Raw genomic sequence first — 21,807 nt, 5'->3', positions numbered from 1 at the left:
GTGGATAAATAAAAACAAAATCATATAAGTTGTAGAAAGGTTCTTTCGAAGAACTTTAACCCTCTTTTCGGTGGTGTATTTTGTAAGTGTCTTGAGATCTTAGAAAATAATAAGGGAACTTTAGGATTTCTGTATATAATAAGTATTTTAGGTAAGAGAATTCTTGAATAAGAGATTCAAGTGTTGACTGAATCAAACTAATATTTTTCTATCAAATACAGATAATACATCGAACTTAATTAACTAGCAGCTGTATCAGCATGTGAAGAGCGGCCAAGTCATTGGTTAATTTTGCATGAGTAGTTCGGAGAACATGCGGATGGCTTTTCATTTTGAGACAAGGATCCCTGATTAGCTGATGCAATTGAAAAGATAACCATAACAAAATTCCAAAAAAGCTTTGAAAAATAAAACAAAGTCACAAGACTTCATTGTTTTGGGTCAAATTCCGAAATTCTCGCTGTCTCCTCAAAAAGACAGACGAACCATGGATATCACAACGTTGCCTCACAATCTTCGTGAAGAAGTTTCTTGTCCAGTGTGCACTAACATATACACAGAACCAAAACACCTCCCATGTCGTCACAGTTTCTGCCTGCAATGCTTGAAACACTGGCACAGATCAAGCCATGGTCGAGACACAATCACTTGCCCGAAATGCCAACTTGTTAGCAGAGTGCCTGGTAGTGGTGATCTGGCAGATCTTCCCACCAGTGTTCATTTGAACGCCTTGATTGACGTGCTGGCCATTAGAGAATGCAAAACCAGTCAAGCTGGATGTGGAAACTGTCAAAAGAAGAGCTCCGAGAGTTCTTACTGTTTCCAGTGTTGCATGTTTTGGTGTGAAGAGTGCCTCGTTGCACATAACATCATTCGAAGCTATAAAGATCACTGTGTTCTAGCGCTCATAGACTTTCAGGAAAAGGATTACGAGGACATGTTGAAACGACCCTTGTTCTGCTCTAAACAGCTGCACGAGAAAGAAGAACTTAAATATTTCTGCAAGAACTGCGAAACGGCAGCTTGCCAAAGCTGTGTTGTGATAGATCATGCGGATCACGCCATATTGCACCTTGAGGAAGAAGCGGAAAGACAAAAGATGGAACTGAAATCACTGGTTGAAATACAGAAGAACGATTTACAAGCAAAGATTAACGCTTTGGGTCGACTCGATGAAGATTACGCAAAATTGATACAACAAAACGAAGACATCAAGAGACAAGTGCAGACGTTTGTGGACAATTTAATTGCAACTATTGAAGCGAAGAAACAAAATATCATTGCAACGGCGGACGATGAAACGAAAAGATTTATCGAAACTCTAACAACGCAAAAGACGGAGATCGAGAGTGAAGTAAAGATCATCGAATCATCGCTGGAAAAAGCTGATACAATTCTAAAACGAAGCACACCCGCCCAAGTCGTTCAACTAAAGAAATCATTTGAGGAAATCTTTCCAGGAATTAATCAAAGCCAGCCAAAAGACCGTTACCCGGAAAAGCTTCCTGTTTTGGCTTTCGTGGAAAACCTAAAGATGCTAAGCAATATAAACGCCGAAGAAATCGGAATGTTGCAAATAGCACACCAAACAACAGCAAGTCAGTCAGTTGCTGAAGGAAAAGGACTTGAAGAAGCAATTGCTAACCGTCAAGCACACTTTTCTTTGACCACAAGGGACTATAAAGGAAGACAGTGTTACAATGAAGGCGACCATGTAACGGTGGAGATCATTGACGAACAAGGACGCGACTGCGCAACGGAATTGCAAATAGTTGACAATAAGGATGGATTCTATAAAATCATATATTCTCCTAGAAATGAAGGAAGATGTAAAGTGGCGATAAAGGTAAACGGGATACATGTGCACGGAAGTCAATTTATTGTCCTCGTAAAACCATTTCACTTAAGACCTGTTTCAGCTTTTGGAGAACGGGGTTTGTCGGTTGGAAAGTTTAATGGGCCTTGGGGGGTTGCAGTGAACGCTAACGACGAGATCGCTGTAACTGATCAAAGCAACCACAGAGTTCAAATTTTCAGTAGTGAAGGAAAGTTTTTAAGATCATTTGGTAAGAAGGGTGACATTGTCGGAGAATTCAACAATCCTCGGGGAATTACATTTCACAATAATGGAAATATTTTTGTAGCAGACAGCTTAAATCATAGAATTCAGATTTTTAGTGGTGAGGGTGAGTTCGTGGGAAGTTTTGGTGGGAAAGGAAACGTTGACAGTGAGCTTGATATTCCCTCGGGTCTGTCTGTAGACAGTGAGGGGAATATCATTGTTGCAGACGTAGGTAAAAAACTTATAAAGATATTTTCTCCTGATGGAAAGTTTCTAAGGAGGATAGGTGAGAAGGGCTCTTTTTCTTTTCCTATCCACTGTATTCAGTATGACAGATATCTCATAGTGTCAGACCATAGTGATAACTGTATCAAAGTTTTTGACAGGAATGGAAAGTTTCAGTACAAGTTTGGAGAGCCGGGAGAAAAAGACGGGGAGTTTAATTATCCAAGATCTTTGTTAGTGAACAAGTCAGGGCAACTTATGGTCTGTGACTCAAACAATTATAGAATACAAGTCTTTAAACTGAATGGAAATTTTGTAGGTAAGTTTGGAACAAAGAGTAATCATTTAGGAGAGTTGATAACTCCTCGTGCATTAGCTGTTCTCAGTACGGGGAGATTTGTTGTTACTGATGCTCGTAACCATCGTATTCAGTTAATTGAGTAGTACAGATTCTCTGTCTGGTGAACTGTTTGGCTTACTTTAAGCAGAAAGAAATTCAACCGCTTTCTACATAAATTAATTGAGTTATATATAAAATTAACAAATGGAGGTAAACAAAGTAGGGAGAAATGAAAATAAATTCTTTGGTGCACATATCCGTAAATTTTTAGCGGAGTGGTAGGACTGAAGAAAGGTTAATCAAACCCAATATGTACACCTGTGAAGCATTCTGAGCGCATTGTTACTGAGAATGTTATGTCTACATAACTTTTCAAAACATTTGGTATTCATTATTTTAACAAACGAAAGGTTGTGTTATTCATTATGCAAAAGTGTTTTCACTTAAAGTGGAATTAAGATTTGAAAATCTGTTAGCAAATTGTTAGTAAATGTTAAGTTGTAGAAAGGTTCTCTCAAAGAACTTTAAACCCTTTTTTAGTGGTGTATTTTGTAAGTGCCTTGAGGTCTTAGAAATAACAAGGACATAGGATTTCTGTATATAGTAAGTATTTTAGGTGAAGAGAATTTTGAGTAAGAGGTTCAGGTTTGACTGAATCAAACTAATATGTGCAGTCAAACACAGAAAATACATTAAACTTGATAAACCAAGGGCTGTATCAGCATGTGAAGAGTGGCCAAGTTATTGCGGTTATTTTTTTATATGAATAATTCAGAGAACATGTGGATGGCTTTCAATTTTTCAGCCAAAAACAGAACCTTGTCCTTAAATATTATCAGTAGCTATCAGATGAAAAATAGATTTAACTCAAGAAAGGATTAACCTGCCATTCCAAACTGGAAATCATTATCATTATTTTGTACTTTGGAACGTAAGCAGACTTCTTAATATTTGTAAGTTTTTACAGAGTGAGTTTATAGTCATCTGATTCAAATTAATTTCAAATAGCGACTTAAACAAAACATAAACTTCTTTACTTCAAATGCAGCATTGCCACATGACCCATATGAATATTCCGTATGCATCGACTTTCATGCAAAACTTGGATTCGCTGCTATCTAATTCAATGAAATTTGCGAGTGTTTCTTCATTTGTCTCGTTGCAGTACTGTTATCACAATTACACGAAATGTAATTGTACACTGAGGGATAAAGCTGTAACACTTTCTTCGGGTCCGTTCCTTCATCGTCGTCATCATCAGGATTACAAATGGAGCGAGCGTTCCACAGCTTTACAAAGTTATCTACTCCACCTGGAAGCAAAGTCTGAGTGTCCTTTTAGCTCTGTCAATAATGTCCCCTCTGGGAGATCCCATACTAGAATACGCTTAAAATATTTCGCCGTGCCTTATCACTTCGAAGTATGACGTAAATAACTACAGAGTTTAAAACAGAACCTGAGAAAAGCAACACGTAATAGATGATGAGCGGCCATCGAGTAAAGCCGGCTTGCACGATTAAGATGCGTTTGGGAAGAATAAGCGATATGGGCTATGACCAGTTTGCTAACGTTTGATTCTTTTCTTTGTAAAAGATCGTTAATCTTTGAACTCTTAACGCAGTTGTCTTTCAACACTGACAGTTTATCACCTTCAAAGTTCTTCAAACGTGATAGTACAGAGAAGACTGAAAGCTTGTAAGCAAAGAAATAAATTTTAAAAAACCTATCACAGAGTAGGACGGAAAGCTTGCAAGCAAAGAAATTAATTTAAAAAAAAGCCCATCAATTTACAATTTTAAGTCAAAATTATTATTTTCTTTTCAATAATGTACCTGCATTTTATTGCGCATCTAAAACAACAGACTTAATCATTTTAAGGCCTTCATTGAACAAAACCCATCAGACTGCAGGCGGAAAATCAATGATTTTGCGCGTTAATTTTGTCAAAAAATGAAATACTTGTCAAAATTTACGCAGATTTTCCTTTTGTCTTTTTTTTCGTAAAATTCGATAAAATAGTTTAGCTCATTGTTGACTGGAAGTTGTAAATGTGAAATGTAAAAATCCTATTAGAAAATAGGACCACAGTAAGGCCAGAGCTTTTTCTTGTAATAAAAGGGGTAAGCTCCTGAACAAACCGTGGTGCTGCGTTGGTTGGTGGTAGTACAAGATAATTTGGTTTTATCAACTGAGTTGACAATGTAATTCGGACAACGTAAAGAGTTTCGTGCGTTCACCCTTCATCAGTAACGTCAGCTTTAGAAAGTCTTTTAAACGGTGGCCAATTTATATTAGCAACTCAGTTGATAAAACCAAATTACCTTTTCTGGTGAGCTCGTTATATGCATCCAAGTCTAGCAAGCCATTAAAACAAATCTCTATTAAGTGTCAAAAGTAATCCAGACTGACGTAGGTTTTGTCTTTCAGCGTTCTGTGATTGGTCTGGAAAACTCGCACCATTCTCTCAACCAATCAGATGCAAAACAAGAACAAATCGCGACTTGGCCATCTGCGTTTTTCCTGCGCTTCCAAATCAACAAACTCATCAAACTGTTTTTTGGGAATTAAAAGCACCTACAAGAGATGATTTCTCATCAAATCTCATTATTTGGTGTGTTTTAACTTTTTAGAAACCTCCTACTCCCATCCATAAAAAGAAATATCCATCTTTTCACGAGGTTTCAGTGTTTTTTGGAGAAAAACGAAAAAAAATGAATGAAGTGATACTTTCTTTGAAACTTATAAATGATTTTTAATGTACAAAATTTGTGTTTATACAGTATTTACAAGTACAGAATAATGCAGCTATAGTCTTGTCCCATTGACATGGACGGAGGAGAATTTTTCAGTTGTGTGCTAAGACGGGAGAGGGGGAGAGGGAGGGGGGAGAATTGGGTCCTAGTAAAGGAGGTCAAAAGCATTCTTGGACTCCTACCCTCAATTACGCCCTCATGATGAGGCTGTGAAAGGTCCTGACATAATAACAGATTTCTTAGCGTGAAGTGTAAACAGTGCACTGGAGTCCTCTTGGTTGGGTAGGAACCCATTTCAAATGTGTTGCTTTTGATGCGCGGCTGAGACAAATAAAAAATACATAGATATTAAAAAAAAAAAAGAATCAAACAAAATATTTAAAGGGAACTGGGATGACGCGGTGGTGAGAGCATCCGCCTCCTACCGCGCTGGCCTGGGTTCGTTCCTCAGACTTGACGTCACATGTGGACCGTGCACACCCTCGGGGCTTTTTCCGGTTTTCATCCATACACAAAATTAACATGCAAAATTCCACTCGGGCTTTTGACAAAATTACATATTGACTGGTTTTATTTTATCGCGTTTCATTTCTTGCATTTTGACTCACACTTACGTCGGCGCAGAACGATCTAACAGGCGCAACAACTCGAGCTTACAGTAATCAAGACACGAAATGTAATCATACACTGAGGGATAAAGCTGTAACACTTACTTCGGGTCTGTTCCTTCATCGTCGTCATCATCAGGATTACAAATAGAGCGAGCGTTCCACAGCTTTACACAGTTATCTACTCCACCTGGAAGCAAAGAGTAAATATGTGCAACTGCTTTCCTGCTGTGAAGCAAAGATGAAAACAGCGACGTGCTTTTAACTATTAACTCAAACTTCACGCATGTATTGCAGACCTACACTCTCACACTCCCTTATTCACTCAGCCTACGGCAATGTGGGTAATGTACTTACAGCGCACTACCCATAAAAAACATGAAAACTATAACTTGGATAAGCCAAAGAAGTCATTACTTAACTTACAAAGATGATGAGAGGCTTTACTACTTTTATTCTTTTTTCATTTGACTTCATTCGAAGCAGAAGCAAAACAAACCTGAGGCCAGCAAATTCCCATCTCTGCTAAACATCAAAGAGTACACAGTGTCTGAGTGTCCTTTTAGCTCTGTCAATAATGTCCCCTCTGAGAGATCCCAAATACGCTTATCAACGCCTAAACTTTACAAAAAGGAATCAATGATAAAAACGACAGGATTTTCGTGGAAGAACAACAAATAAAACAGTTGAGAAAGAAACTGACCAATGCCGCTCATCCAGCTTATAACATACGCACGTAATGTGTAATTTTTTTCTAACAATAGCATAAAGAGTTTTAAGCAAATGAAGATCATCGCAGTATATACTCAACTTAAGCAGTTGAGAAATAAGGCCTGAAAAAAATTCAGGCCTGAACGGGAATCGAACCCATGACCTCTGCGATACCGGTGCAGCGCTCTAACCAACTGAGCTATCAAGCCAACTGGGAGCTGGTCAATTGTGAGTTCGTTATATACCCGTAGATGGAGAAGGTGTGATAAGAATACATGAAAGTCATATATTTGTACTGCGGAAAATACATTTTAAGCAAATGAAGATCATCGCAGTATATACTCAACTTAAGCAGTTGAGAAATAAGGCCTGAAAAAAATTCAGGCCTGAACGGGAATCGAACCCATGACCTCTGCGATACCGGTGCAGCGCTCTAACCAACTGAGCTATCAAGCCAACTGGGAGCTGGTCAATTGTGAGTTCGTTATATACCCGTAGATGGAGAAGGTGTGATAAGAATACATGAAAGTCATATATTTGTACTGCGGAAAATACATTTTAAGCAAATGAAGATCATCGCAGTATATACTCAACTTAAGCAGTTGAGAAATAAGGCCTTATTTCAAATATTGCAAGACATTCCCCCAAAAAAGAGCCGAAAACAGTGTGAGAAGAAAGAAGACTTGAACAGCATGTCCAGCTTACCATAAAATTTTTTTCGCTTTCATTATTGCGTCACCTTTTGCCGCAAACGAAAACCCGGTTATACAACAATCTAGTGTCTGGTACTTTCTAGTAACAAGACAAATTCGGAGAGGGAGGGGAGGGAGGGGGCTTTGCGTAATCGGAAGTGGCATAGAAATAAAGGAACTATATATAATCGTTTTTCCTCATGCTTTTCTTGTCTGCAAACCGGCTGAGGCCAACGCCTAATTAACCTCGGCAAACTAAGCAAAGGATGGCAAATCTTTTCTTTTTTGCCATGACGAAAGCGCAGTATTTGCTGAACTCTGGGTTAAAAAGCGGAAATGACCTACATGTCAGGGAAGGGAATCTGGCGGTTCAAAGGCGGAGTGTTTGAACTGTATTCCTGCTTCTTCTTGCCCAAAAAAAAAAAAAAAAGAACAGTAGCTTTCTTATGGCCCGTAAATAAAAAATCATGTAATAAATAAGGTAAAAGTTATGCAAGCTTATCAAAACATTCTGAGCATATGAACGCCACTTATTTGAATGAGATACACGCGCTAAAAAAAAAAAAAATAGAGGCAGTCACCCACCCCTCCCTTCCCAGCCTCACAAAGGCCGAAATGGACAACAACGTAGTTTCCAGTTTCCAGCACTCTCACTTCTTACCTCCGGAGAGCGAGAAGAAGAGGCGCCTGTAAATGAGGCCCGCTTTCACCCTTTGACACCCACATTACTCAATTAACAAGAAATCTACGTCACTCACTTAAGAAGTGAATGCCCTTTTAGCAACCCCAAAATACACAAACAGGAAAAAAACAAAAGACAGAGATTGCTCTTTCAACTTTACCTGGACCATGGGAATCTTTCTTCAGTTTCTTTTTCTACAAACGTGAAAGAGAGCAAAAGATTAGATGCGTCCGGCGTCGTAACGCGAAGGACAAAGGGCAAAAAAAACTTGTGATTTACGGAAAACTCTTCTCGCCAGGATGAAAGTAATAAGAGCTGTCTACAAGAAGAGATAAGCAGTAGCCAAATGTGGGTTTTATTCTTGGGAATCAGTATTTATGAAAAACCATTCCATGACATACTTTAGAGACAAGGATCCCTGATTGGCTGATGCAGTGGAAAAGCAACCAAAACAAATTCCGAAAAAGGCTTTAAAAAGATGAAAACAAAGTCACGTGACTTCATTGTTTCGAATCAATTTCCTAGAATTTAAGCCACTATTCTCGCTCTCTCCTCAAAAAACGACGGACCAACCATGGATATCAAAACGTTGCTTCACAATCTTCGTGAAGAAGTTTCTTGTCCAGTGTGTACTAACATATACACAGATCCAAAGCACCTCCCATGTCTTCACAGTTTCTGTCTGCAATGCTTGAAACACTGGCACAGATCAAGTCACGGACGAGACACAATCAGATGCCCGAAATGCCAAGCTGTTAGCAAAGTGCCTGATAGTGGCGATCTGAAAGATCTTCCCACCAGTTTTTATTTGAACGGCTTCATTGATGTGCTGGCCATTAAAGAATGCAAAACCAGCCATGTTGGATGTGCAAACTGTCCAAAGAAGAGTTCCCACAGTTCTTACTGTTTCCAGTGTTGCATGTTTTGGTGTGAAGAGTGCCTCATTGCACATAACATCATTCAAAGCAATAAGGATCACCGTGTTCTAGCGCTAAGAGACTTTCAAGAAAAGGATTACGAGGATGTGTTGAAACGACCCTCGTTCTGCTCTAAACAGCGTCATGAGAAAGAAGAACTTAAATACTTCTGCAAGAACTGCGAGACGGCAGCTTGCCAAAGCTGTGTTTTGATACATCATACGGGTCACGCCATGTTGCACCTAGAGGAAGAAGCGGAAAGACAAAAGATGGAACTAAAATCACTGATTGAAATACAGAAGAAAGATTTACAAGCAAAGATTAATACTTTGGGTCGACTGAATGAAGACTGCGCCAAATTGATACAACAAAGCGAAGACATCAAGAAACAAGTGCAGACGTTTGTGGATAATTTAATTGCAACTATTGAAGCGAAGAAACAAAATATCATCTTAGCGGCGGACGAGGAAACGAAGAGATTTCTCGGAACTCTAACAACGCAAAAGACAGAGATCGAGAGTGAAATAAAGATCATCGAATCATCGCTGGAAAAAGCTGATACAATTCTAAAACGAAGCACACACGCCGAAGTCGTTCAACTAAAGAAATCATTCGAGGAAATCTTTAAGGGAACTAATCAAAGCCAGCCACAAGACCGTTACCCGGAAAAGCGTCCTGTTTTAGCTTTCGTGGAAAACCCAAAGATGCTCAGTACTATAAACGCCGAGGAAATTGGAATGGTTAAAATAGCACACCAAACAAAAGCAAGTCAGTCAGTTGCTGAAGGAAAAGGACTTGAAGAAGCAATTGCTAACCATGAAACACACTTTTCTTTGACCACAAGGGACTCTAAAGGAAGACAGTGTTACAATGAAGGTGATCATGTAACGGTGGAGATCATTGACGAACAAGGACGCGACTGCGCAGAGATATTGCAAATAATTGACAATAAAGATGGACTCTATAAAATCAGTTATTCTGCAAGAAAAGAAGGAAGATGCAAAGCGACGATAAAGGTAAACGGGGAACTTGTGCACGGCAGTCAGTTTATTGTCCGTGTTAAACCATTTCAGCTTAGACCTGTTTTATCTTTTGGTGAATGGGGTTCTTCGGTTGGAAATTTTAATTGGCCTTGGGGGGTTGCAGTGAACGCTAACGACGAGATTGCAGTAACTGATCAAAACAACCACAGAGTTCAAATTTTCAGTAGTGAAGGAGAGTTTTTAAGATCATTTGGTAAGAAGGGTGACATGGTCGGAGAATTCAACTATCCTCGGGGAATAACATTTCATAATAATGGAAATATTTTTGTAGCTGACAGTTTCAATGATAGAATTCAGATTTTTAGCGGTGAGGGTGAGTTCGTGGGACGTTTTGGTGGAGCAGGAAGACTTGATAGTCAGCTTAGTAGTCCCATGGGTCTGTCTGTAGACAGTGAGGGGAATATAATTGTTGCAGACGCAGGTAACAAACTGATCAAGATATTTTCTCCTGATGGAAAGTTTCTAATGAAGATAGGTGTGGAGGGCTCTTTTACTCTTCCTATCCACTGTATTCAGTACGATAGATATCTCATAGTGTCAGACCATAAAGTTCATTGTATCAGAGTTTTTGACAGGAATGGACATTTTCAGTACGAGTTTGGAAAGAAGGGAACTGGGGATGGGGAGTTTACCGTTCCAAGATGTCTGTCAGTGAACAAGTCAGAAAAACTTATGGTCTGTGACTCAGGCAATTGTAGAATACAAGTCTTTGAACTGAATGGGAAGTTTCTTGGTAAGTTTGGAACACGAGGAAAAAGTTTAGGACAATTCAGTAATTCAGGTGCACTAGCTGTTCTCAGTACAGGGAGATTTGTTGTTGCTGATGGTACTAACCATCGTATTCAGATAATTGAGTAGTCCACATTCGCTCTGGTGATCGGTTTGGCTTATTATTATTAAGTGAAATTCAACGACTTTCGACATAAATTAGTTGAATTCTGTAAAAAAAAAAAAAATAAAACAGAAATAAAGTAATAAGGAAGAAATGAAAAGAAATTCTTTGGTGCACATATCTGTTGATTTTTGGCAGAGTGGTAGGACTGAAAAAAGGTTAATCAAATCCATTTCGTTCGCCCGTGAAGCATTCCAATGTAAGCGTATTGCTACTAAGAATGTTATGTCTACAGAACTTTTAAAAACATTTGGTATTCATTCTTTTAACAAATGAAAGGTTGTGGTTATTCATTGTGATTTGGCTCATGTACAATTATAACAACAAAAAATTACAGTCACTTCTGATGTTGTACATTTTTCATTTTTTAAGTGGAATAGAGATTTGAAAATCTGTGAGCAAGTTACAGTGTAGTTGTAAATTGTAGATTTTTTGTAGATCATATAAGTTGTAGAAAGAACTTTAAACCCTACTTTAGTTGTGTACTTTGTATATGTCTTGAGATTTTAGAAATAACAGTGGTACTGAGATTTCTGTATATAGTAAGTATTTTAAGGGAAGAGAATTTTTGATTAAGAACTTCAAGTGTTGACTGAATCAAACTAATATGTTTTGCCAGTCAAATAAACACAGAAAATATATTGAACTTGATAAACCAAGGGCTGTATCAGCATGTGAAGTGCAGCCAAGTGATTGGTGCATTTTGCCATGAATGGTTCAGAAACCATGCAGATGACTTTCAATATTTCAGCCAAAAACAGAACCTTGTCTACAGACATTATCAGTAACTATCAGCTAAAAAAAAATGTAACTTAAGAAAGGATTAGCCTGCCATTTCAAAATGGAAATCATTATCATTATTTTGTACTTTGAAATGTGAGCACAATTCCTAGGATTGAACATATTTGTAAGAGTTTACATGTTAATGATCTCAGAACTCACATAATGCTTACATTCATATATAAAACTGGAATGAAGGGCTTGGCAATTGGAGGCCTGGGCATAAGACTGTTTCAAATACAGTGAATTCATTTTAATTTATCTGGAGTTGTAGTAAATAAGAAGCTCTGCACGTGTAGATAATTAAGTTGCATTGATAGAGAAAGTGAACTGACTCTGTAATATCATATTGTCTGAAAAAATAAAGTGTGTCACTGAACTGTTTGACCTTTTGTATTTAATGAAGTTTTCATCATCATTATTATTGCCAGTATTACTTTATTATGATTGCATGTCTATTTCAATCTCATGAGTGACCAAGACAGATGTTCTCCTTACAATACCAGTGCAAAAGTCAAGCAGGCAAGTGATAAGAAAAAAGAAAAAAGAAAAAAGAAAAAGAAAAACATCAATTTGGAGATTATTATTTGATCGAAAACCAAATTCTCCAAACTAACACCATACTTATTGTGCTGCAAACAGTAAGGAGAAAGAGTAATGAGATCTTAGGAGTGAAAGGGTTTAAGAGCATAACATAGGCAACTTTCATTCTCAGGTAAGATTATTTATTTGAAAAACGTAGTATAGCAAAACTAAAGCTACACTGCAATACCTTCCTCACTAAATTAAACTAACATGGTGCAAACGATGAAGTGAGTCTAGAACTTGTTCCGTTCCTGTTCCTTGGTCCCCTCTGGTCCTCTGTACTTGACTGTTATCACTAGTCACTCCCACTGCGCGCCTGTTGTTCCCACTTGGTCAGCGGAGCCCAATCAAAAAGTAGACATGCAGGCGTACACAAACTTGTTAATATTTGTAGTTTATGACAAACTCCAATTGTCCTGAGCCAAAATAGTGGCATGTCTCAGTCCCTAGGGGCCTTACAATTGTCGCTAGTCGCTCTCTGTACTCAGCCCCTGCGAAGTAACTCCAAAAATAGACATGCACTAGGTACGTACGCGGAAAACTTGATGTTCTGATGATTTTCCGCTGTGATTTGTCCGTGTCAGATGACAGGCTCTACGCGACTTAAAGGACAATGTTGACGACCGCCAGTAGACACGCGATGAGAACAACAGAAGTAACAGTGTTTGAGAAGGCTTTTCCTAAGTTCAGGGCTCAGGAATGCGTAGATGACAGGGCTTAGAGAAGAGCTGGATATCTGCGCCATTGCGCACCAAATAGAAATTAACAATGCATTTTTAAATGATTGATTGTCAAATACTCTATACACCTCCAGTAATTGCGATACTAAGATTGGCGCTCAGCAGAACAAAAAAAAATTACGACAGCAGCGACTATCGACCGACTTAATTTCATTTTGGCCTTGGCAACTGTCTTGTGAATTATTTCATTGTACAACAAAGGAACGAAAAACTCCACCACAAAGTAAAAGGTTTTCGTAAGCTAATCTTTCCAGTCTCCAGCTAGCGTGCAGTAGCTATAATCTCTACAACTTTCAGTGCCATTGTTTTTTGGAGAAAATTACACGAGAGAGGCTCTTAACACTGAAAAAAAAAGAAAAAAAAACGGGAGAGAATTTATGAGGGTGAAACACCAAATCGAGGCAACCAAAAGTTGGTATGTCTTCAATTTTCTGGCTGAAGCTATGAAAAGACCGTAATGCGTTTCTGTGTCGGTCCCACGCAATAGCAGTCAAACTGTTGAAAATGGCCGCCGCAGAGGTATAGTTGACGAGTACCGAAGCTTTGCATGATGTGGATGATTGCAAGAAAAATGACTGGACTCAAAAGCAGCTACAAGAGATTTTTTCTCATCAGATCTCCTTATTTGGTGTTATTCAACTGTTTGGAAGCATCAAAAAGAAAAAATTCCATTTTTTCATAAGAATGCGGCCATCGTTTAGAGAAAAACCAAGGGAAAATGAATGAAGTGATACATTCTTTGAAGCTTATAAATGATTTTAATTTACAAAATTTGTGTTTATACAGTATTTACAAGTATAGCATAATGCAGCTATAGTCTTGCCCCATTGACATGGACGGAGGAGAATTTTTCAGTTGTGCGCTAGGACGGGGTAGGGGAAGAGGGAGGGGGGAGAATTGGGTCCTGGTCAAGGAGGTCAAAAGCACCCTTGGACTCCTACCCTCATCTACGCCCTCATGATGCAGCTGTGAAAGGTCCTGACGCTAATAACAGATTTCTTAGCGTGAAGTGTAAACAGTGCACTGGAGTCCTCTTGGTTGGGTACTTCAAATGTGTTGCTTTTTGTAGACGCGTGGCTAAGACAAAGAAAAATACATACATATTAAAAAAAAAAAAAAAAAAAAAAAAGATATCAAACAAAATATTTCAAGGGAACTGAGATGGCGCAGTGGTGAGAGCATCCGCCTCCTACCGCGCTGGCCTGGGTTCGTCCCTCAGACCTGACGTCACTTGTGGACCATGCACACCCTTGGGGCTTTTTCCGGTTTTCCTTCATCCACAAAATTAACGTGCTAAATTCTACTCGCACTTTTACCCAAACTCAGATTCTTTTGACAAAATTACATATTGACTGATTATTTATCACGTTTCATTTCTTGCATCTTGACTCACACTTACGTATACGTCGACGGAGAACGATCTAGCAGGCGCAATAGCTCGAGCTTACAGTAATCAAGCCACGAAATGTAATGATAGACTGAGAGATAAAGCTGTAACACTTACTTCGGGTCTGTTCCTTCATCGTCGTCATCATCAGGATTACAAATGGAGCGAGCGTTCCACAGCTTTACACAGTTATCTACTCCACCTGGAAGCAAAAAATAAATATGTACAACTGCTTTCCTGCTGTGAAGCAAAGATGAAAACAGCGACGTGCTTTTAACTGTTAACTCAAAATTCACGCATGTATTGCAGACCTACACTCTAACACTCACTCATTCACTCACAGCCAAAGGCAAGGTGGGTAATATACTTACAGTGCACTACCCACAAAAATAACATAAAAACTATAACTTGGATAATCCAAAGAAGTCATTACCTAACTTGCAAAGTTTACGTGAGGCTTTATTACTTTTATTCTTTTTTCCTTTGACTTCATTCAAAGCAGAAGCAAAGCAAACCTGAGGCCAGCAAATTCCCATCTCTGCTAAACATCAAAGAGTACACTGTGTCTGAGTGTCCTTTTAGCTCTGTCAATAATGTCCTCTCTGCGAGATCCCAAACTAGAATACGCTTATCAACGCCTAAACAATAAATGGAACAAAGAGCAAAAAGTTAGGCAATTTGTCACCGACTAAAACATAGCAACCCTTACAACCCCGCGAGTTAAACTACCAGGGAAATCATTGAAGGCTCGCAGTATCATTTAGAAATGTAGAGGCAAGCACGCTCGCTATATATGAAATTTATTTTTTTGCTCGAAGGACACAAGGCAAAACAAGAAGAGAGGAAGAGAAAAAACTTGTGATTCAACGCAAACTCTTCTCGCCAGCATGAAAGCAATATGACCTGTCTGCAAGAAGAGATTAGCAGTAGCCAGATACCTGAGGGTTAAAATTACGTTCTTGGGAATCAGTATTCATGACAAAGCATTCCATGACATGCTTTACGGAAAAGGATCCCTGATTGGCTGATGCAGTGGAAAAGACAACCATAACAAATAACAAAACAAGTTTTGAAAACAATACAAAGTCACAAGACTTCATTGTTTCGAGTCAAATTCCGAGAATTGAAGCCACTGTTCTCGCTCTCTCCTCAAAAAAGACGGACGAACCATGGATATCAAAACGTTGCTCCACAATCTTCGTGAAGAAGTTTCTTGTCCAGTGTGTACTAACATATACAAAGATCCAAAGCACCTCCCATGTCTTCACAGTTTCTGTCTGCAATGCTTGAAACACTGGCACAGATCAGGCCATGGCCGAGACACAATCAGATGCCCGAAATGCCAAGTTGTTAGTAAAGTGCCTGATAGTGGCGATCTGAAAGATCTTCCCACCAGTTTTTATCTGAACGGCTTGATTGATGTGCTGGCCATTAAAGAATGCAAAACCAGCCATGTTGGATGTGGAAACTGTCCAAAGAAGAGTTCCCACAGTTCTTACTGTTTCCAGTGTTGCATGTTTTGGTGTGAAGAGTGCCTCATTGCACATAACATCATTCAAAGGAATAAAGATCACCGAGTTCTAGCGCTCAAAGACTTTCAAGAAAAGGATTACGAGGATGTGTTGAAACGACCCTTGTTCTGCTCTAAACAGCGGCATGAGAAAGAAGAACTTAAATACTTCTGCAAGAACTGCGAAACGGCAGCCTGCCAAAGCTGTGTTTTGATACACCATACGGGTCACGCCATATTGTGCCTAGAGGAAGAGGCGGAAAGACAAAAGATGGAACTAAAATCACTGATTGAAATACAGAAGCACGATATACAAGCAAAGATTAACACTTTGGGTCGACTTAATGAAGACTACGCCAAATTCACACAACGAAGCGAAGATATCAAGGGACAAGTGCAGAAGTTTGTCGATGATTTAATTGCAGCTATTGAAGCGAAGAAACAAAAAATCATCGTAGCGATAGACGACGAAACGAAGATATTCCTCGAAACTCTAGCAACGCAAAAGAAGGAGATCGAGAGTGAAATAAAGATCATCGAATCATCGTTGGAAAAAGCTGATACAATTCTAAAACGAAGCACACGCGCCGAAGTCGTTCAGCTAAAGAAATCATTCGAGGAAATCTTTCATGAAACTAGTCAAAGCCAGCCAAAAGACCGTTACCCGGAAAATCTTCCTGTTTTAGTTTTCGTGGAAAACCCAAAGATGCTAAGCACCATAAACGCCGAAGAAATCGGAATGGCTAAAATAGCACACCAAACAAAAGCAAGTCAGTCAGTCGCCGAAGGAAAAGGACTTGAAGAAGCAATTACTAATCGTCAAGCACAGTTTTCTTTGACCACAAGGGACTCTAAAGGAAGACAATGTTACAATAAAGGTGACCGTGTAACGGTGGAGATCATTGACGAACAAGGACGCGACTGCACAACGGATTTGCAAATAACTGACAATAAATGAAGGAAGATGTAAAGTAGCAATAAAGGTAAACGGGGAACGTGTGCACGGCGGTCAATTTATTGTCCGCGTCAAACCATTTCAGTTTAGACCTGTTTCACCTTTTGGCGGGGAGGGTTCTTCGGTTGGAAAGTTTTCTCGGCCTTGGGGGGTTGCAGTGAATGCTAATGACGAGATCGCTGTAACTGATCAAAGTAACTACAGAGTTCAAATTTTCAGTAGTGAAGGAAAGTTTTTGAGATCATTTGGTAAGAAGGGTAACAATGCGGGAGAATTTATCAGTCCTCGGGGAATAACGTTTCATAATAATGGCAATATTTTTGTAGCAGACTGTAATAACCATACAATTCAAATTTTTAGCGGTGAGGGTGAGTTCGTGGGATGTTTTGGTGGGAAAGAAGACCTTGATAGTCAGCTTAATAATCCCATGGGCCTGTCTGTAGACCGTGAGGGGAATATCATTATTGCAGACGCAGGTAACAAACTGATAAATATATTTTCTCCTGAAGGCAACTTTCTGACAAAGATAGGTGGGCACGTCTCTTGTACCTTTCCTTTGCACTGTATTCAGTATGAAAGATATCTCATAGTGTCAGACCATAGTGATCTTGTATCAAAGTTTTTGACAGGAATGGAAAGTTTTGGTACAAGTTTGGAACGAGGGGAGCAGGGAACGGGGAGTTTAATTTTCCAAGATGTTTGTTAGTGAACAAGTCAGGACAAGTTATGGTCTGTGACTCAGGGAATGGTAGAATACCGTCTTTGAACTAAATGGAAAGTTTGTCGGTACGTTTGAAAAAAAAGGTAAACAGTTAGGAAAATTCTCTACTCTGGATCCATATGCACTAGCTGTTCTCAGTACAGGGAGATTTGTTTTTACTGATGCTGTTGACCATTGTATTCAGATAATTGAGTAGTCCACGTTCGCTCTGGTGAACTGTTTGGCTTATCTTGAGAATAGCAAAATTCAACTGGTTACTAATATATTAATTGAGTTTTATATAAAATTAACAAATGAATAGAAATAAAGTAATAAGGAAGAAACGAAGAGAAATTCTTTGGTGCACATAATTATGGCGGAGTGGTAGGACTGAAAAAAGGTTAATCAAATCCATGATGTACGCCTGTAAAGCATTCTGATGTAAGGATATTGCTATTGATAATGTTATCATGATGTTTACAGAACTTTTCAAATACATCTGGTATTCATTATTTTAACAAACTAATATGTTTCAGTCAAACACAGAAAATATACTGAACTTGATAAACCAAGGGCTGTATCAGCATGTGAAGAGCTGTCATGTCATCAGTCAATTTTGTATATGAATAGTTCAGAGAACAAGTGGATGGCTTTCAATTTTTCAGCCAAAAACAGAACCTTGTCTACAAACATTATTGGTAACTATCAGCTGAAAAATAGATTTAGCTTAAGAAAGGATCAACCTACCATTTCAAAACAGAAATCATGATTTGAAATGTAAGCAGAATTCTTAGGATTGAAAATATTTGTTAGAGTTTAAATGTTGATGACCTCAGAACCCACATAATGCTTACATTCATATTTAAAAATGAAATAAGGGGCTTAGCATAGCCATTGGAGGCCTGGGCATAAGACTGTTTCAAGTATAAGTGGATTCATTTGAATTTATCTGGTTTTGTAATAAATAAGAAGCTCTGCACATCTAAATAAGTGGCATTGATAAACAAAGTGAACTGACTTTGTATAATTATATCATCTGAAAAATAAAGTGTGTCACTCAACTGTTTGACCTTTTGTATTTAATTAAGTTTTCATCGTCATTATCATTGCCAGTGTTGCTTTATTTTAATCTCATGAGTGACCAAGAGAGATTTTCCCCTTACAATACCAATGCAAATCAAGCAGAAAAGTGATAACAAAAAAGAAAAACATCAATTTGGGGATTATTGATTGATCCAAAACCAAATTCTCCAAACTAACACCATACCAATTGTACTGCTTATAGTAAGGAGAATGAATACTGAGATCTTGGGAGTGAAAGGGTTTAAGAGGCAAAACAATGAGGCAACTTTCATTCCCAGGTAAGATAATTTATTTGAAAAACAGTATGGCAAAACTAAAGCTACAATGCAAACCTCCCTCACTAAATTAAATACCACTCCATATTTTCAAAATGTACTTACTTTTGGCCTATCTTTATCTTCCTTCACATTTTCCTCTTTGAGAACAACTCAAAGATCAGGTTCTGGTGGAATTCCATATACACCTTGCTTTTGTTGGCTGCACTGAGAAAAGAAATGTTTTCACAATAAGTTTCATGAACAAACAGTTTCCATTTCCAAGGATAACTGGCTCATCTTCATTGTAACCTGGCTTGAAGACTACATTGTACCCTACTAGTGTAACGTAGTCCCTCAGCACATCATTATATACCCTACATAGGATTCCTACATCCAGACTCTATGCGAAGCCAGGACAGGAAAGTTCAGGGGGTTAAAAAGTTAATCCACAAAGCTTGCAGATAAGAAAGGGAAAAGGGTTTATATGTGTATGTACACTGCTTTATGCTGAAGAACAACAATCATTTAATGTACAATAAAAAGGGGGGGGGAGGGGGGTGAACTCAAGCTCATTTCATGAACAGCAACAAGTAATAGAGCCTTCCTATAACCTGCTGACTCAATATTGTATCAAATTTAAAAGGCAAAAAATAAAAATTTACCACCTGAGAGAGGAGAACTGAACTAGATATAAATTATGTAAATAAATCAAAAAACATCTCAGCGTTGTCATAAAGAAATAAACCCTTTAACTCCCAAGATTTCATTAGCCATTCTCCTTGCTGTCAGCCACATAATTTATGTGACATTAGTTTGGAGAATTTGGAATTAGATCAACCAATAATCCCCTAGCTGATATTTCTCTTTATTCTCATTACTTGTCAGCTTGATATCATATTGACAGCTAGTGTAAGGAGAAATTCTGTCTTGCATGGTCATGCACTAGTGGGACTTAAAGGGTTAAGATGCAAGAGAATACTGTATAGAAACAGAGAATTCTGTGTAAAAGTTAAGATAACATCCAATCTCCAAAGCCTAATGGACACCTTGAAATCTTACCATCAGAGTGAAGGTGTACATCACTGAATCAAGGTAAGAAGCAATTCTTACTGTTGATCCTGAAAAAAAGAAGATAAATAAAACCCATAAAATACAATTGATTTTCTCCTTACAAGATCATCCAATATATTTTCAAGTAAAAAGGAAAATAGAAGAGAGAAAATTTTCAATTTGGTGATTTTCCATTTGATTTAGTACTAAATTCTCTGGTCTAAAATTAAAGTAATGTATGACAAACAATATGGAGAATTGATACTTCAATCTTGGGGGTGAAAGGGTTAATAAGGTTAATCAAAGATTGAGAATTGAGGATTGCGGATTGAGTTTTTTGAGGGACCAGCAACTTGGGACAAATTCTGTTTCAATACCTTAAGGTTCCCATGAGCTCATTGCTTTTCATGTGTTCACGCTGTGTTGTGGCTGCCAACTTGTTAAGGTCGTCTTCACGATAATCTTCCTGACTTCTTCGGAAACAAGCAAAAATAGATTATGCTGCAAAACAATGTCAAGTGACATAAAGTTGAATGGCATATATTTTCAGAGAAGGAGGTTAGAGAAAAGACCTCTCTCAATATGGTCTTCGAAAAACAACCAGGAAAAGTGGATCGGCAACATACTATGAAAGTCAAGTCTTATCTGACTGGTAACCCTTTTGCTCCTAAGATCTGACTGTTAATTCTCCTCTCTCGATGCTACACATTTCCGTGTAAGTTTAAAGTCTTCTTGTGCACCAGTTTTGTCAAGATTCATAAAAGCCTGCAGTGCGTGCCTCTCCTGCTTCTCAGTAGATTTCTTTGGATCCATCGGTAAACAGTTTTTTGGAATTTAAGACGATATTCACTTAAAAACCCCAATTTAGTTTTTAAGAAGCTGATTTTGGTCGGTCTAAGGACGTAAATATTTTTCGGCCAGGTACGGCATTGAAATAAGGAAGGCCATCTTGAGCATTTCATACATGTGAGAAACGCAAAGAAGACTAGTCAAGGCTTTTTTTGCTAAAAGAGGAGAAGGTGCAAACATGGAAGGGATCCCCTGCACTCCATTGTTGTCACCAGTCACTCCCTCTGCGCGCTTGTTGTTCCCACTCGGTCAGCGGAGCCCAATCAAAAAGTAGGCATGCAGTGCGTACACAAACTTGCTAATATTTGTAGGTTATGACAGACTCCACGTGTCCTGAGCCAAAATAGTGGTGTGTCTTAGTCCTTCGGCCTAACCCTTGTCGTTAGTCGCTCTCTGTACTCAGTCCCCTGCGAAGTGACTCCAAAAATAGACATGCACTGGGTACATACGCGGAAAACTTAATGTTCTGATGATTTTCCGCAGTGATTCGTCTGTGTCAGGTGACAGGCTCCACGCGACCTAAAGGACAATGTTGATGACCACGAATAGACACGCGACGAGAACAAAAGAAGGAACAGTGTTTGAGAACGCTTGTCCTAAACTCAGGGCTCAGGAATGTGTAGATGACAGGGCTTAGAGAAGAGCTGGATATCTGCGCCATTGCGCACCAAATAGAAATTAAGAATGTATTTTTAAATGATCGGTTGTCAAATACTCTATACACCTCCAGTAATTGCAATACTAAGATTGGCGGCCTACAGAACACCAAAACTACGAAAGCAGCGACCATCAACCGAGTTGATTTCATTTTGGCCTTGGCAACTGCCTTGTGAATCGTTTCATTTTTGCTTCTTTTCCATAAACTTACAGCGATCTTTGCGTACGCGAAAAACATGTACAACAAGGGAACGAAAAACTCCACCACAAAGTAAAAGCTGGTTATATGCATCCGAGTTTAGAAAGTAATTACGAAAAATCTCCATTTA

At 38.6% G+C, this 21,807-nt stretch overlaps 2 protein-coding genes, 1 long non-coding RNA gene and 1 pseudogene across 4 annotated transcripts; 2 read left to right on the top strand and 2 right to left on the bottom strand.

Moving 5' to 3' along the window:
* The first annotated feature begins 487 nt into the window (after positions 1-487).
* Positions 488-12,034, top strand: LOC131776652 (uncharacterized). The gene is made up of 3 exons (XM_059092872.2): positions 488-2,727; positions 8,155-8,336; positions 8,643-12,034. The coding sequence occupies exons 1-3, from the start codon at positions 488-490 to the stop codon at positions 10,889-10,891; spliced, it is 4,671 nt and encodes a 1,556-aa protein (XP_058948855.2). The 3' UTR covers positions 10,892-12,034.
* LOC131776644 (uncharacterized) lies at positions 5,409-6,657 on the bottom strand. Its single transcript, XR_009339548.2, has 3 exons — positions 6,488-6,657; positions 6,094-6,178; positions 5,409-5,701 (listed from the first exon to the last, which is right to left on the bottom strand). It is a non-coding gene; the product is annotated as an uncharacterized lncRNA (long non-coding RNA).
* Positions 12,035-13,796: 1,762 nt separating the features above from the next.
* Positions 13,797-21,754, bottom strand: LOC131777054 (transcription initiation factor TFIID subunit 5-like). 2 transcript variants are annotated; one of them, XR_009339602.2, is made up of 7 exons: positions 20,599-21,754; positions 20,350-20,445; positions 19,982-20,040; positions 19,046-19,142; positions 14,933-15,055; positions 14,535-14,619; positions 13,797-14,107 (listed from the first exon to the last, which is right to left on the bottom strand). XR_009339602.2 is itself a non-coding variant. In XM_066160284.1 (7 exons), exons 5-7 carry the CDS (start codon positions 14,964-14,966, stop codon positions 13,978-13,980), a joined length of 249 nt encoding a protein of 82 aa, XP_066016381.1. In that variant the 5' UTR covers positions 14,967-15,055; positions 19,046-19,147; positions 19,982-20,040; positions 20,350-20,445; positions 20,599-21,754; the 3' UTR covers positions 13,797-13,977. The 2 variants fall into 2 exon arrangements, 1 of the variants encoding a protein (XP_066016381.1); XM_066160284.1 differs by having other exon boundaries at positions 19,046-19,147.
* On the top strand, positions 15,541-18,834 carry LOC131777022 (tripartite motif-containing protein 2-like; annotated as a pseudogene).
* Positions 21,755-21,807: the final 53 nt, after the last annotated feature.

Source organism: Pocillopora verrucosa, chromosome 13 (genome assembly GCF_036669915.1).
Source record: "Pocillopora verrucosa isolate sample1 chromosome 13, ASM3666991v2, whole genome shotgun sequence".
Lineage (NCBI taxonomy): Eukaryota > Metazoa > Cnidaria > Anthozoa > Scleractinia > Pocilloporidae > Pocillopora > Pocillopora verrucosa.
This window is presented reverse-complemented; position numbering and strand designations above follow the sequence as displayed.

Bases quoted from the DNA above. Each gene is read 5' to 3' on its own strand.
- LOC131776652 (XM_059092872.2), top strand. From the start codon at position 488: ATGGATATCACAACGTTGCCTCACAATCTTCGTGAAGAAGTTTCTTGT. The intron at 2,728-8,154 runs GTAGTACAGATT...CACTCACTTAAG, and splicing joins CATCGTATTCAGTTAATTGA to AAGTGAATGCCCTTTTAGCA. The intron at 8,337-8,642 runs AAAACTTGTGAT...AAAACGACGGAC, and splicing joins GCGAAGGACAAAGGGCAAAA to CAACCATGGATATCAAAACG.
- LOC131777054 (XM_066160284.1), bottom strand. From the start codon at position 14,966: ATGTTTAGCAGAGATGGGAATTTGCTGGCCTCAG. The intron at 14,620-14,932 runs GTTTGCTTTGCT...TTTTGCTTCCAG, and splicing joins TGGGAATTTGCTGGCCTCAG to GTGGAGTAGATAACTGTGTA. The intron at 14,108-14,534 runs GTAAGTGTTACA...TCTTTGTCTTAG, and splicing joins GATGAAGGAACAGACCCGAA to CCACGCGTCTACAAAAAGCA.